At 48.2% G+C, this 15093-nt stretch overlaps 1 protein-coding gene across 4 annotated transcripts in view; it reads left to right on the plus strand.

The window, feature by feature from the left end:
• Window positions 1–13741, plus strand: part of GARRE1 (granule associated Rac and RHOG effector 1) — an 82342-nt gene extending 68601 nt beyond the window's left edge. For all 4 annotated transcript variants that reach the window (XM_043436344.1, XM_043436343.1, XM_043436342.1 and 1 more), the window contains 6 exons: window positions 1494–1619; window positions 2746–3779; window positions 7431–7596; window positions 8322–8459; window positions 10596–10674; window positions 11165–13741. In XM_043436344.1, coding sequence (XP_043292279.1) covers window positions 1494–1619; window positions 2746–3779; window positions 7431–7596; window positions 8322–8459; window positions 10596–10674; window positions 11165–11473 — 1852 coding nt within the window. In that variant the 3' untranslated portion in view covers window positions 11474–13741. The remainder of the gene's footprint in view (window positions 1–1493; window positions 1620–2745; window positions 3780–7430; window positions 7597–8321; window positions 8460–10595; window positions 10675–11164) is intronic.
• The last annotated feature ends 1352 nt before the right edge of the window (window positions 13742–15093 follow it).

Genomic DNA, 15093 nt, shown 5'->3' on the forward strand with positions numbered 1-15093 from the left:
AGGAGGAAGCTGTTTTGGATGAGGAGGTCAGTCATGAAGGGTCTCTTTAAGGATGTGACATTTGAGAGGAGCCTGCCACGCAGAGAGCAGATGGGGAAAGCATCACAGGCAGAAGGAACAGCAAATGGAGAGATCTGAGGAGTGCGGTGGTGTGACTGGAGGTATGCTGGGTGGGGGTGAAGACAGGAGTCGTGGAAGCCAGGACTTGCAGGGTCCCTGGGGGACTAGGGTTTTATCTAAGAACAGGTAGAAGGTTTTAAGCCAGTCAGGGTGACTTGTCAAAAAGAATAGGTTTAGTGTCTTCAGGGGATTTTACTGATCAGTTCTCAAGACTGATGAATAACATAAAAATACCATTCTATTGATTTTTATAAAGAAATTATTAGTATCACCAGAAACCATAGTACTCCTTTCTGTGTGACCAGAAAATGCTCACCTAGTGGGCGGACATGTGACCAGCCAGATCACAAGCAGAAGGTGGCTTGAGAACATAGAGCAAGTGTGTCCTGGTGGTCAGTGATTCTGGGCTGAGAGAATCAGGTGCATGAACCTCAGCCAGGTACACTGGCCAGGATTCTCTCCTGGAGAGAGCCCAGGGTCCGGTCAGGTGCTGGCAGAGCTTGCCTTGTTGCTCGCTTTCTCCAGGGTTTCTGAGACTGACCAGCTCACATCCTCATATATATTTCTTCTCAAGCCAAAGTCGCGTTGGGGAGTGCTACTGCCTCCTTAGGATGGCTTCGGCAAGTGTTATTTGCACCACTTAGCCCCCAGAGCACTCGGTAATAGATAGCATCTTCCTGCTTCTCCCTCTCAGAAAAGGCCTCTTGGCCCCGGGTGGGCAGTGGGGACCTGAATGCCAGCTGGAAGGCAGCTCTCAAAGGGGAGCAGTTCAGGCAAAGGCAGCAGCCTCAGAGATCCTGAGATGTGAGCAGACCCAACATATTCAGGGCATGTGAGAAGCCTCGTAGTTGGGACACCGTAAAGAGAGGTGACAGTGAAGAGGATCGTGTCCAGAGAGGCAGGATGCCCGGGTCACAGAGTCTGGAGGGCTGTGGTGAGGGGTTTGGAGTTTATTTCAGCCACAATAGGATGCCACTGGAGGGTTTTGCACAGGGGAGTGGTGTGTTCTGATTTGTGCTAGAGGAGGCTCACTCTTGCTGTGTGGAGGAAAGTCAGGGCTGAAGCCAGTGTAGGACAGTGAAAGGGCATTATGACACCTGGAAGGCAACCCCTGCACTGAACTCTTCTCTTCCTACTAAACAGATTCTAGACAGAAATCTGCGGAGACACCAGGCCCGGTTGTATTGCTTCCCCCTCCTATTGTGGAGAAGCAAGTCCCAGTGTTAGCCATATCATCCTTTAAATATTCTTATGACTACTAAATTTTTCTTTGGTGCCAAAAGTTGTGGCCTTTTGTATAAGGCCTGCTTGAAAATTGGAACCCCGTTGCGGAGAAGGGCAGCCCAGACTTATGCAACTTGGTTGGTGCCTAGGTGCCTGAAAGAAGACCCTGCTACCATGTCCCTGCTGCAGAGAAGCCTAGATCCCGAGAAGACGCTGGGCCTGGTGGACGTGCTGTACACGGCGGTGCTGGACCTCACCCGCTGGAGGGCAGGGAGGTGGGTGTCCCTGCCGAGGAGCAGTGTGACCACTTAGAGGGTCATGTGAGCTCATGTCACTCATAGTATGTGAGTAAATAAGGCAAGAAGGGGAACTTTGGGACAACTTGTTATTTGGGAATAATTTCAAGCTTACAGAAAAGTTGCAGGAATACAACAGAGAATTGCCTTTTATTTACCCAGACTCCCCAGTTTGTGAACACTTTTGCCTTCATTTGTTGTATCATTTCAGAGTTAAGTCCATCAAGAGGATTTTAACCAAGCTTACATTCTCCCTATGAACTCAGAGCAGAAAGGTGTTTAGAAAGTTTACTTATATCTTGCATGAAATTTATTTATATCTGAAAGCACTGACAGTTGCAAGATTATCTGTTTGTGAATAAACTTTAGAATTGGTAGAGACCTTGAACATCTAGTCACAGGCCCTCCACATGTCTTCATTCCTGAGCACACAGAGGCCAAGAACAGCGAGTTGCTTTAACCAGGGTCACTCCAGCCATCATCTGCCCAGCTCTCACCCCATGCCCTTTTCATCTCTAGGACTTTCTTTCAGTACTGGAAAAAAGTGCCCAGAACACTTTGGAAGTAACAACCCTCTGTTCTTGGCACTGTCTGTGAATTACCTCCAACGACAAGCTGTGCTGCCTAGTGTCCCTGGGTCTTGCCCATTCACCCCTCTCTGCTGTGTGGATTAGTCTCTTGACCCTCTGCTGGATCTGCCAGGCTCCCCTGTCATCCAGGCACACAGCCAGCCTCTGCCAAATGCATCTCCCATGCTAGCCTAGGTGTGCGTTGCTCTCCTGTGTTGCCGTCAGAGGGTTTCACTCAAAATCCTCCTGCCAGAATCCTAATGTAGTTTTCATGGCCCTGTGTTAGACACGGTGAAAGTGAAAGTGTTAGTTGCTCAGTCGGATATGGTAGATGTTTTATAATAAATATAGATAGTAAGTGCTTAAATTATGTACTCTTAAAACTTTTGAGTGTTTATGAAATAAATGAACCCATTTCCAAACAAAGAGGTCTTTTTATTCTTAAAGTCTTTCTTGAACACCAAAGCAATCCCATTTTATTGTCCAATTTGTATATTTGTCTTTTTTTTTTTTTTAACACATTTCTCTTTCAATAGGGAACAAGCTTTACCCTGCATACAGATCCAGCTTCAGAGGGAGATCTGTGATTTTGGAAATCAGGCTGACTTGCCTTCTGGGAATGGGAACAAGTCTTCAGGTGGCCTGCAGAAGACATTCTCCAAGCTGACCTCCCGGTTCACCAAGAAAGCTTCCTGTCCCAGCTCGAGCAGCAGCACAAGTTACTCCATTCCAAATACCCCTTCCAAAAACATCTTCATAGCCGGGTGTTCGGAAGAGAAGGCCAAAATGCCCACTAATATGGACTCAAGGCTACAAAGCATTTTGAACATTGGTAATTTCCCTAGAACTGCAGACCCTTCACAGTCAGCTCAGAATTCCAGTAATCAAATGGCCAACGGTTTTCTCCTAGAGAGGCGTGACAACTTCCTGCAAGGGGATGATGGCAAGGATGAGAAGGGTATGAATTTGCCAACCGATCAGGAAATGCAGGAGGTGATCGATTTTCTCTCGGGCTTTAACATGGGCCAGTCACACCAGGGCTCCCCACTGGTGACGCGGCGCAACTCTGCCGCCACCGCCATGGTGACTGAGCAGAAGGCAGGAGCCCTACAGCCACAGCAGCCGTCACTGCCAGTGCCCCCGCCTGCGCGGCCACCCCAGGCTGGAGCGCACACACCTCTGACACCCCAGCCGGGCTTGGCACCTCAGCAGCAGTCCCCAAAGCAACAGCAGCCCCAGGTCCAGTACTACCAACACCTGCTGCAACCTGTCGGACCGCAGCAGCCCCCGCCCCAGCCCCGGGCCCCTGGGAAATGGGTACCCGGCTCATCCCAGCAGCCAGCGCAACCCGTCGGAGCTGGTCTGTCTCCCCTTGGCCAGTGGCCTGGCATATCTGATCTCAGTTCTGACTTGTACAGCTTGGGTCTGGTGAGCAGCTGTTTGGATGATGTGATGTCGGAGGTTTTGGGACAGAAGGCACAGGGACCTAGAAATAACACCTGGCCAAACCGTGACCAAAGCGATGGAGTCTTCGGGATGTTGGGAGAGATTCTGCCTTTTGATCCTGCAGGTATGTGAACCCCCTCCCCACCTTGGGGTTTTAACTTAAATAGTATCACCAAGGACTTTATAGGGCCTGTCTGCCATGGCCTTCCTCCTGGGAGGCAGTGACTTAATCCCCTTTAAAGACCCTTTCTCACTGCCTGATGGCAAGTATTGGGCAGCTCCAGCAAAGGGAGGAAGCAGTGGTTAGAATGAATCTGAGAAGGTAAGTGGAACTATTTTCTTACTTTGTAGAGGACAGAACTGAGGCTGAGAGAAGCTGAGTGACTCAGAGTCCCATCAGTCACGAGGCTCCAGTTGGAGCTCCCCCATTCATGGCAGCCAAATGGCTGGCCCATCACAGGCTGCTTTTTCCTAATCACATAACCTGTTTCATGATTCTCTTTTGCCTAAACTCTAGAACCTGTGAAAGGTGGTAAAGCACCCTCCTACCTTCACAGAATTTGGCTTTTCCTGGCCTATACAGTGTGAAAATTCCCCAGAGTTACCTTAGGATATTAGAAAAAGAATTTAGAAACAAAACAAAAATAAACTAGGAGGAGGAGTTAAGGATAAAAGTTGTTCTACACTTGAAACTAAAATGATATTGTAAATTAGCTATACTTCAATTTCAAAATAAAAGCTGGATAAAAGCTGAAGCTAAATAAATTTGAAAGAAAAATATAGTAAACATTGTAAATAAATCTAAAAGAAGGGTCTTTAGAAAACCAATAAAATAGAGAAACCAATTTATTGCAATCCTGATTAAGACAGAGCAAAGAAAAACAAGATTAGGAAAGAGAAAGATAGCTACAGATATAGGAGAGATTAAAAGAACTTTAAGTGTTTCCCTGGTGGTTCAGTGGTAAACAATCCATCCGCCAGTGCAGGCGGCACAGGTTCACTCCCTGATCTGGGAAGATCCCACGTGCCAGGGAGCAGCTAAGCCTGGGGGCCCCAACTACGGAGCCTGCGCTCTAACGCCTGGGGGCCCCAACTACGGAGCCTGCGCTCTAACGCCTGGGGGCCCCAACTACGGAGCCTGCGCTCTAACGCCTGGGGCGCCCCAACTACGGAGCCTGCGCTCTAACGCCTGGGGGGCCCCAACTACGGAGCCTGCGCTCTAACGCCTGGGGGGCCCCAACTACGGAGCCTGCGCTCTAACGCCTGGGGGGCCCCAACTACGGAGCCTGCGCTCTAACGCCTGGGGGCCCAACTACGGAGCCTGCGCTCTAACGCCTGGGGGCCCAACTACGGAGCCTGCGCACTGTAGTTAGTCCCCGTGCTCTGCATCAGGGGAAGCCTCCGCAGTGAGAGACCACGCACCACAGCTAGAGGGTAGCCCTCATTTGTTGCAACTAGAAAAAAACCTGCACGGCAGCAAAGACCAAATAAATAAATAAACAATTTAAAAAAATAAAAAGTACTTTAAGACATTATCACATGATGTGATGACACCATACTAGAAAACTGAATGGAAAATAGAATCTTTTCTAACAAAATATACATGATCAGAATTGCACCAAGTAGTGGAAAACCTGTCCAGTCTATTCCAGGAAAAGAGATCAGAAAGGGAGTTATGAAGCCAACATGATTTTACTGTAAAAACATAACTTTTTATGAATGTAGATGCAAGAATATGTAGCAGTATATCAAAGTAGTTATATCTGGTTCACTTCAGTAGTATAAGGTAGTTCAGTCTAAGGAATTCAGCTCCTGTACAGTAATCTGTTATTTCACCCAGTAAATGAGAAAAACTCTTACAGCAGAAAATGCCATCAAGACATTTGGTAGAAGACACAAGCAGTTCTTAAGTGAACTCAAAACATGAATAGAAGGAAATGTCTTGAATATGAAAAAGATTATCTACCAATAGCCAGTAGCAAGTAGTACTTTGTACAGTAAAACAAAATCATTCCAGTTAAATCAAGACCCAAACAGTGTGGCAAATGATACTACCAATACCATGTGACTTTGTCTTGAACTTTCTGGCAAATGTAGCAAGACAAAAAACAAAGAAAAGAAGTGGTATAATATGCGTTAGAGAAGAGACATTAAAAAAAGCACGTCTCTTGGGACTTCCCTGGTGATCCAGTGGCTAAGACTCCGAGCTTCCAGTGCAAGGGGTACGGGTTTGATCCCTGGTCAGGGAACTAGACCCCAAATGCCGCATACAAGATACAAGATAAATATATATAAATTGATTACTTTTTACTCTAATTTAGCAAATTTTATATGGAAGTGAAAAATAACCACCAGAAGAGATTGCCTACCACGTGAACCCAGCATTATCTAAAATTAAAGGAAAGAAATTTTTTCTTATGTCTTCTCAGAATTCCTCATACCGCTGCCTGAGCTCTTTTGTTCTTGCTCCCCTTGTGTGGGTGGATGTGGGGCCCCCACCTAGGGGAAGGTCTGATGGTTCCACCCTGCTGTGGAGGAGCAAGCCCCTCTAGCCACCACCAGTGGGGGCTGGTGTGGCACATTTTCTCAATCGCTGAGAAACAGTCTGTACATTTTTTGACAGTCGCGTAATTAAATCCAGAGTATTAATGGTGTTTGGCAGAACTTTATCATCTTTAATCTCTACGGGGGCCCAAACAGCCTGTATGTCATTAACCTAGGAATCCTACTAGCTTTTCCTTCTGGATATCCCTTTCTTACCTTCAAGTCCTTCATGTAGCTTCCTCCAGATGCCACCCCATTGGCGTAAGGTCTACGTGGCTCTTTTTGCAAGGTAAGGGCATTTTGGAAGGATGAATTCCAGAAGGCGCCCTTTCAGGCGCGGGGGCAGCTAGAACCGAGTGCCGCCTCTGGCCCAGGCGCACGCAGCCCCTGCGCGCCCCCTTGTGGCCATCGTGCAGTGCACACATGGCGGCGCCCGGAGAGAGCAACCTGAGGCTTGAGCCCTGGTCTATCTCCCACCTTGAAGCTGGAAAGTATTCACTCATGAGTCATATTCAGTTTGTGAACTACAGACATTTTCCTACTGTGTCTTTTTGTTTGACTTTGTCTAAATGTCTTCTGTGCTGTTTTTCTTCCACTGGTACTGGCTTGCACATCCTTACTCAGTTCTGTCCAATATGTTTCCATCCACCTCTTCATACTTTCTTAAATTTCACCTTACTCTCTATCACTCTTATGATCTTCAGGCTGAATTAGCAGGTCTGCCTTCAGTATCCAGGAGAATATTGGATCAGACTTGAGCCCAAGAGGGAAGACCAGGTATTCTCTATCTGGCTGACCCTAATGCTTTGATAACTTTCAGGTTGTCTTTTAGTTGAAGTCATCATCTGATCCTCTTAGTTGTTAAGTATGTAGCTCCAGACATTGGAAATTTTTAAAGTAACTAGTATTTGTCTTTCAAATTTAGCCTTGGCTAAAGCAGACCTTTTTGTTCTCTGACTTTGTGCACATTCAGCTTGCCCTGCCCTAGGCACACCCCTTCCCACAGTCCCTATGCACACACCATTCCCCATCTTCAGACCTGTGTGCTGAAAGCCCCATCTCACCACAGTAGGCTTCTGAGCAAATTCTATAGCCCACTCTGGGCCGCATGCCTGGCGGCCCCTCACCACTTGTCATTGTGTGTGTCAACAGGACACCCTCAGAAGGTAGGGAAGGAAACAAGAGGCCACTTTGGGCCCCCAACCCTGTTTATTCCTCTGTCTTAACACAGTGGGTTCAGATCCCGAGTTTGCACGCTATGTGGCAGGAGTGAGCCAAGCAATGCAGCAGAAACGGCAAGTCCAACATGGTCGCCGCCCAGGCAATCCCCGGGGCCACTGGCCACCCATGGATGATGCCCATCGGACCTGGCCTTTCCCAGAGTTCTTTGCAGAAGGGTGAGTGCTGGGTGTGGGTGGGAAGTTGAGTTTGGGGTCTGGGTGTTCTGCAGGGGACCTTGGTATACTCTTACCAGGCCATTCATTTGTAGGCCCCCACGTGAGAAAATGGCACATGGTCGGATCTTAGAGGTCAGACTATAGGAAGCCAAGTAGCATGTGGTGTCCCTGTGCATTCACCATTGGTATGAATTGATGATTTCTGAGACAGGCTCTTCTTCCGTGGACAAAGATCTTATTTGGTGGTGTTTGGGACATAATTGCATGTTTAACACAGTCTTTAGCTGAAATGAGTATGGTGATGAAGCCTGTGTTATTTATGGAATGTGATCCTTGTAGCCTACAAAAAAAAAGCAAAGGTGTACAGTTCAGATTCTGATGTATTGAGAGAACTGGGGATTTTCATCATAAAGACCTTTGGGGGAGTGATTTTTTTTTTTAACACCTCTTATTGCTCCCTGATCAATAACTCTGCACAGCTAAAGACCATCTCAGCTTTTTGTTTTCTCAAACATGAATTGCATATATACACCACAGCTTCTGAGACATTTTTAGAGGAAGGAGAGAGACAAGGGACCACTGTTGGGTTGTGAGATAAGAGCAGGGGAAAGAATGTTCCCTTAGGGCTGGGGTGGGGGTGGGGGTGGGCCTGGCCTCAGGCTGTCCAGCCGGGGTCCAGGCTGGCTGCCTGAGGCCTGGGACCAGCTTCTCTCTTTGGCTTTCAGGGATGGCCTGCACAGCGGCTGGGCGGGGGCTCAGGGAGACTCAGCCAGCTCGAGTGATGAGACATCCTCTGCCAATGGGGACAGCTTGTTCTCCATGTTTTCAGGGCCTGACCTCGTTGCTGCTGTCAAGCAGAGAAGGTATGAAGAAATCTTTAAAACAAAGAACAGAGGGGTGCATGAATGTGATCCACAGCTTATTCCTCTACAAAGCTCAGTAGCTCCATTGCTTCTGTGTACCCACGCTGAGAGAGGCAGAGGACCTCTTCCAGTACTGTCCTGCTGAAGCTTGGGTGGTGATGTAAAGTTGGGTTGAGTTTTTACTGGGAGAACAGTCTCATGCTCGTGGTAGCCCCAAATACCCGTATGACAGGCTAGGGAGTATTATGGAGAATAGGGTCTGCTGAGGCTGGTCTGCGCCTTATAGGGGACAGCCCTTTCCATGGGAGGAGCAGGACCAGGACAAAAATTCTGATCAACTCACCAACAGGCTTTGCAACTCCAAACATGGGTCTGGCCCTCTCTTACCCTCAGTTTCTTCATCAAACGTGGAACTGGATAAAAGTAACCTCTGAATGGTATTTCAAAGCTGAAAAAAAACAGGTGCAGGGTATATTCGGAGCTAAAGTTTTCAAGTGAGTGTTAGTTGCTCAGTCGTGTCCAACTCTTTGTGACCCCACGGACTGAAGCTCTTCAGGCTCCTCTGTCCATGGAATTCTCCAGGCAAGAATACTGGAGTGGGTTGCCATTCCCTTCTCCAGGGGATCTTCCTGGCCCAGGGATCAAACCTGGTTCTCCTGCATTGCAGGCAGATTCTCTACCATCTGAGCCACCAAAGGCATTATAAGTTTTCAAAAGTAGTCACAAAAATGAAAACGGACCCTGAAATAAGATAAGAATTTGTTTAGAAAGAAATGGAGAGACTGTTGTGGGTGTGAGGAAGCAGAGACCTGCCCGGTGGCAAGGACATGAGCAGGAGTAGAAAGCATGCGGGGCCGCCTGGGTGTCAGGAGTCACACCCTCATGTGATAGGACCAGGGTCCATCGGATAAGCGGGGGAGCAGGTAGGTGAAGATGGGAGGGCACCTGAGTCACGCAGCCTAGGATGCACAGGAGTCACTGTGGTGATGACAGTGGTCGCTGATCCAGGCTGGGGTGCATCCTCATGCCAGGCCCTGGGCTTGGCATTCGCGTACATTTCCTCACTTAATTCTCAGAAACACTGTGTTTGTTTACTAGGGCTGTCATATCAAAGAACAACAGACTAGGGAATTATTTAACAGCAAGGATTTTTCTCCTAGTTTTGGAGGCCAGAAGTCTGAGATCAAGGTGTCAGCAATGTTGCTTTCTTCTGAGGCCTCTCTCCTTGTCTTGCAGCTGGCCCTCTTTCCCCTGTGTCTTACATGGTCTTCCCTCTGTACTTCTCTGTCCTAATCTTCTTTTCTTATAAGGACACCAGTCATGTTGGATTGGAGCCCACCCTAATGACTTCATTTTAACTTAGTTGTTTAAACAACTTATCTCTAAATGCAGTCACACTCTGAGGTACTGGGAGTTGGGGCTTTGACATATGAATTTGGGTGGGGGAGGGACACCTTCATTTGTTCAGTAGCTCCTGTCATGTACCAGGCACTGGTGGTAGAGCAGCAAACAAATCAAAGTCCCCTTCTTCATGAAACTGATATTCTACTGAAGGAAGGCTGATAAAAAATCCAATATGTTGGTTTGGATGAGGTTCTATAAAGAAAAATAAAGCAGGGTATGAAGGCAGAGAATGCAGGGGACAGCTGGATTTCCTGTGTTCCAAATGAGAGTCAGGGAGGCTTCTGATGAGCAGAAAGCTGAACAAAATGATGGATGAAGTGGCAGTGGGGTATGTGGGAGAGAGAAGAATCAAGGTTGAGATGCAGGTTTTTGGCCTGAGCATCTGTGTGAAAGGGGGGTGTCATGGACCCTGATGTGGAGGACTGCAGGAGGAGTGGGACTGAGCCTTGAGGAGAAGTGAAGACTGGAAATTAGAGAGGCTGACTAGAGGTCCAGCTAGTCACCACCTCAGCTCATGCCCGCCACCCCCCACCCCTAGCCCAGCCCTGTCGTGGCCTCCGGAAAGGCACCACACCATGATGGCCCCCACCTTTGCCCCCTGCATGCAGCGGGCCCAGGGCCTCCCCACCTAGAACCAGTGCCTAGAGACCCACACCAAGCAGCTAGGTGTGCCCTGGAGGGAAGCCGGGTGGCTGGCAGGCAGCCACGGCACTGAGCTCTGGGTTCTTTCAGGAAGCACAGCAGCGGTGAGCAGGAGACCAGCACGCTGCCCTCCCCGCCTCTTCTCACCGCAGTAGAGGACGTGAACCAGGTATGTGGGCCCTGCTCTGGCCACAGAGGGCTGGCTTCATGGGTACAGACCATGGGCAAGGTTCCAAACCCTTAAATTTTAAGAGTTGTGTGGGGTTTTTGGTGGTGAACAACTCTCTTCCTATGGTTTTTATCTAAATGGTCAGCCATCTCAGCAGACTCAAGAGCCACGTGCAGAGGAAGTTCTGGGGCTGTGCTGTCCAGTATGATGGCCATCAGCCCATGTGGCTACTTAAGTTGAAATTACTTAAATGTGAAGATTGAGCTCCTCAGTTGCACCCGCCACGTGCGGTGTGCAGCCGCTGTGCTGGATGGCGCGGACAGAGCACGTCTGTGGTCGCACGCTCTGCTGGACCTGTTGCTCCAGGGCTGCGGGGAGGGCTGGAGCTGCACCCTGTTTCCTCAGTGGGAATGAGGACTGGAGCTGGGGGAGGTGGGAAAGGAGGATGAATTGCCAGAAATGCCACTAAGTACCCTCTTCTGTCTCTCAGGATAACAAAACCAAAACGTGGCCGCCCAAAGCCCCCTGGCAGCACCCTTCCCCGCTGCCCAGCACCCTGCCTGGCCCAAGTGCACCTCTCTATGCAGTCGCCAGCCCCGGCAGCCAGTGGAGCGACACCATGCAGATGCTGCAGTCCCCGGTGTGGGCCGCCACCAGCGACTGCAGCGCTGCCTCCTTCACCTACGTGCAGCCCCCGCCGCAGCCCCCGCCCCCACCAGCACACAAGGCAGCCCCCAAGGGCTTCAAGGCCTTCCCTGGGAAGGCTGAGCGCAGACCGGCCTACCTGCCCCAGTACTGACCCCGGGCCTGCCTGCCCGCCCGCCCAGAGCTTTTGGGGACAGGGGCCCCAGCCCAGGGCTGACTGGCTGGCAGCAACCCCCCCAGAGGACCAGTGCACCCCTGTCCCAGGCAGGGATCCTTGGGGATGGAGGTGGTTGGCAGCTCGAAGCCTTTAAGGCCTGGCTTCTCAAAACTCTGGAGGCATCAGACACCTGGAGGGCCAGATGAAGATGGAGTTTTCTGACCCTCCTCAGGGAGGTGCTGGGGGATCTTCGAGTTTGATAAGCACCTCTGGTGATTCTGATGCAGGTGGGCCACTGGCCACACTTTGAGAAACACAGCTCTCAAGTTTGTAGACCCCACTGCATGTGTTGGGAAGGCGTTGGGGCTGAAGGCTGAGAGCAAAACTGACCATTCTTCTGAAACCTTCCCTTTCCCTCCTTAACACGTTGAGTGATGACCACACCAATCACTGTATTTTATAGCTATTTTTCATATAGGTTTTTAGTTAAAATATCTCCTGCCTAAAATGCATTGAATATTTTAAGATAACAAATAGAGTGGCTGGAGGTTTTTCAACACTATATTTAAGCTTCTACGAACTGGGCAAAGGATAGCATATTTGTGATGAGAAGCAATCACCTGGGTTTTCTGTAGATGGACAGCCCCTCGCCACCCCCAGCAGCACCCAAGGGGTGTGACCTTTACCGGATTTACAAAAGCAGGATCATAGCCCTGATGGTGCGTGGAGATGAGCCCGCTGGCTGCTGTCCGCGTGCGGGATACAGCTACACCTTCTGCCCTCATATCTTTCCACACACGGCCAGAGGCTTAGATAGGTTTCAGAGCGTGAGGGTGTGGTCAGGGGGGCTGCAGAGAGACACTTGAAATTGCAGTAACATTGTGAGCTGGCTCAAGACAAACCAATTAAGATGTAGATAGGAATTAATTTAAAAGTTTTTCTTTAAAGAAAAAAATAAACCACCTCATTTTCAGTTAACATGTGCTGTTAAATAGATAACATCCTGTGGATTTAGGGATATTTTTCCAGCCAGAATGGATCCAGAAGAATTGAATGGTGCTTAAATTGAGAAATAATAAATATATCTATATAGACTAGACATATTCCACTGTATATTAATTGAGGTTACAGAAGTTCTTTATATAAAACTTATTTAAATTTTTCATATTTCATCTTTGAAAAAGTCTAATTGAGAAAAATCCATAATATTTTCTGGTATGAAAGTTTGACAGTATTAATATTTTTTTTTATATTTTCTTAAATCATTAAACCATTTTAATATATGTTAACTACTAATAAATGGTTTATTCTTTCTAACTCCATATAAGCTTTTCCAGCAAAGATTGTAATAACACAGTTATGTTCTCATTTTTCTATGAATATAGGTAAATTTATATTTAAAAATACCAAAAAGAATATATATATATATATGTATGTAGACACACTAATTATAGAGGACCCTTAGGGTGTCTGAGCCCAGCCGTCTGAATCTTTAGTACTGTGGTGCCAGGCTGTCTCCAGGCCTCGGGTGTTGTCTTCTGTGCTGAGTGGGGATGTCAGTGCTGCCTGTAGTCATGATCCTTTCGCCGTGGGTTCTGAACATTCACCTCACCGTGTTTACAGAGAACTATTTTGTACATAGACTTTTCAGGCTCGTGCTTTGCACCAACCGTGCGTGGCTCTTGTCCGTGTTAGCCGTCAGTGTGTGCACTAACGTCCGTTGAAGTTGTCTGTGGCTGTTTACTTGTAAGATGGTTTTCTTCTTTCCTTCAGTAATGTGTCTCCAGTACCCTGTGTTTCGAGTTCTATTATACTGAAGTACCCTTGTTTTAATAGTGCCTCCCCAAAGACCTCACCCTGGACAGAGGTCAGTCCTTTATGCTCCAGCGCAGGTGACATCAACATTGCTAACTGTCACTTTCCAGTCTGTTTTTCTCGATTAAGGAAGACATTTTGTAATTGCGTCTCCATGGGCTGTGAGACTGTGTGAAGCTGTTTGTGTAGTCTCCTTGTGGGTGCTGTGTTCTCAGCACCGCCTTCCTCTGAACACTGGTAATTCCAGGTGCTGCGCTCGGCAGAGGGGTCTCGCCGAAGCGCATGTGTGTGCGTGTGTGTGTGTGTGTCCTTTGTGTGGCCAGGCGTGGCTGCCTTGCTCGTGTGACTAGTTACAACGCTTCCAAACTGGAACTCTACATTTTGTATCTTACTTTTAAAGCTCCTATAAGTAAAATAACTATTGGCTTTATTAAAATATACCTTTAATAATTTTCGGATCTCTGTCTAAAATGAACTGCAGCAGATAATCATGTCAGAAGCCCTGTCTGATTCATTACTTTGAAAAGCTGCACACGAATAGGTTTTTAGGTCAGCCTGTCCTCTGACTCTGAGCCCTTGCAAGGGTAATACCTCTGGGGGTATTAGGATAAGCTGGGACACGGGGGGTGGTGCTGGCGTACAGAAAGTGGGACAACCTACCACATCTCTCCTGTTGGCTTCCCTGAGGCCAAAGCTGGAAGAGCCTCTCTGTGGTCAGAGCCACTGTTGTGGTGAAGGAGGCCACCTGAAGAATGCGGCCTCTCCTTGGGTTGTGGTCTGCCAACACACATTCCACCAAGTGTGGGCACTTGTGAGCTGCTCAGCCAGCCTTTCCAAGAGGCAGACCCAAGGATGAGCTCCCCCCTCACTCCGCCAGGGACCCTCCATGTGGCAGACCCTCCCTCATAGGTACAAGAAGGACTAGTCACACTGGATGGCGCCATTCTGCTGTGGAGAAGGAAAGATTGTAAAGTGGGAACCAAAAGGAGGGGGAGTTACAGGGGAGTTTCAACTCATTTTCACTTACAGCAAGACAGCATTTGATTGAAACTTTTTCCATGAACTTAAGAAAATGGAGTAAATGAGTATAAATATATAACCTACCAGTACACAAGTACCACTCTGGCTTCTTTCTGCTGAGACTCCCAGAAGCTGAGCATGGGGACAAATACACCTCAGGACGAGGTTACTTAGTAACAGCCATGTTGTATGAGTATTGCTAAGGAAGACACTGAAAATTCATAATAAAATGCTAGCCAGAACATTTAAATGTTAAACATTTATAACAAAATGTACACATTTTATAAAGTGTTTGAAGTGTGAACACACTTTATTCATATGTGTTCCTATTTAACATTAGTACCCAGTGCTGTTCTCCGGACAAGAACACTGGAATGGGGTTGCTGTGCCCCCCTCCAGGGGATCTTCCTGACCCAGGGATTGAATTTGCATCTCTTACATCTCCTGCATTGGCAGGCGGGTTCTTTACCACTAGCACCAACTGGGAAGCCCATATTCTTGCCTGGAGAATCCCATAGACAGAGGAGCCTGGAGGGCTACAGAGGGTCGCAAAGAGTCAGCCACAACTGAAGTGACTTAGCACCCACGCAGATGGTCCTGTTCACTGACTTCTAATTGACAACCGTGGTGGAGACAGGAGTCCTGTAAACCCAGCTCCGTCCTGAGTGGGTGGGGATGGAAGCAGACAGATGTTCACCAGAGCCTCAAGAAGGTCCCTGGGGGCTTTGGCTCAGCTGAGAAATGGAGGAGGACACACAGGCAGGTCCTTATGAGGCTGGTGA

Source organism: Cervus canadensis, chromosome 18 (genome assembly GCF_019320065.1).
Source record: "Cervus canadensis isolate Bull #8, Minnesota chromosome 18, ASM1932006v1, whole genome shotgun sequence".
Classification (NCBI taxonomy): Eukaryota; Metazoa; Chordata; class Mammalia; order Artiodactyla; family Cervidae; genus Cervus; species Cervus canadensis.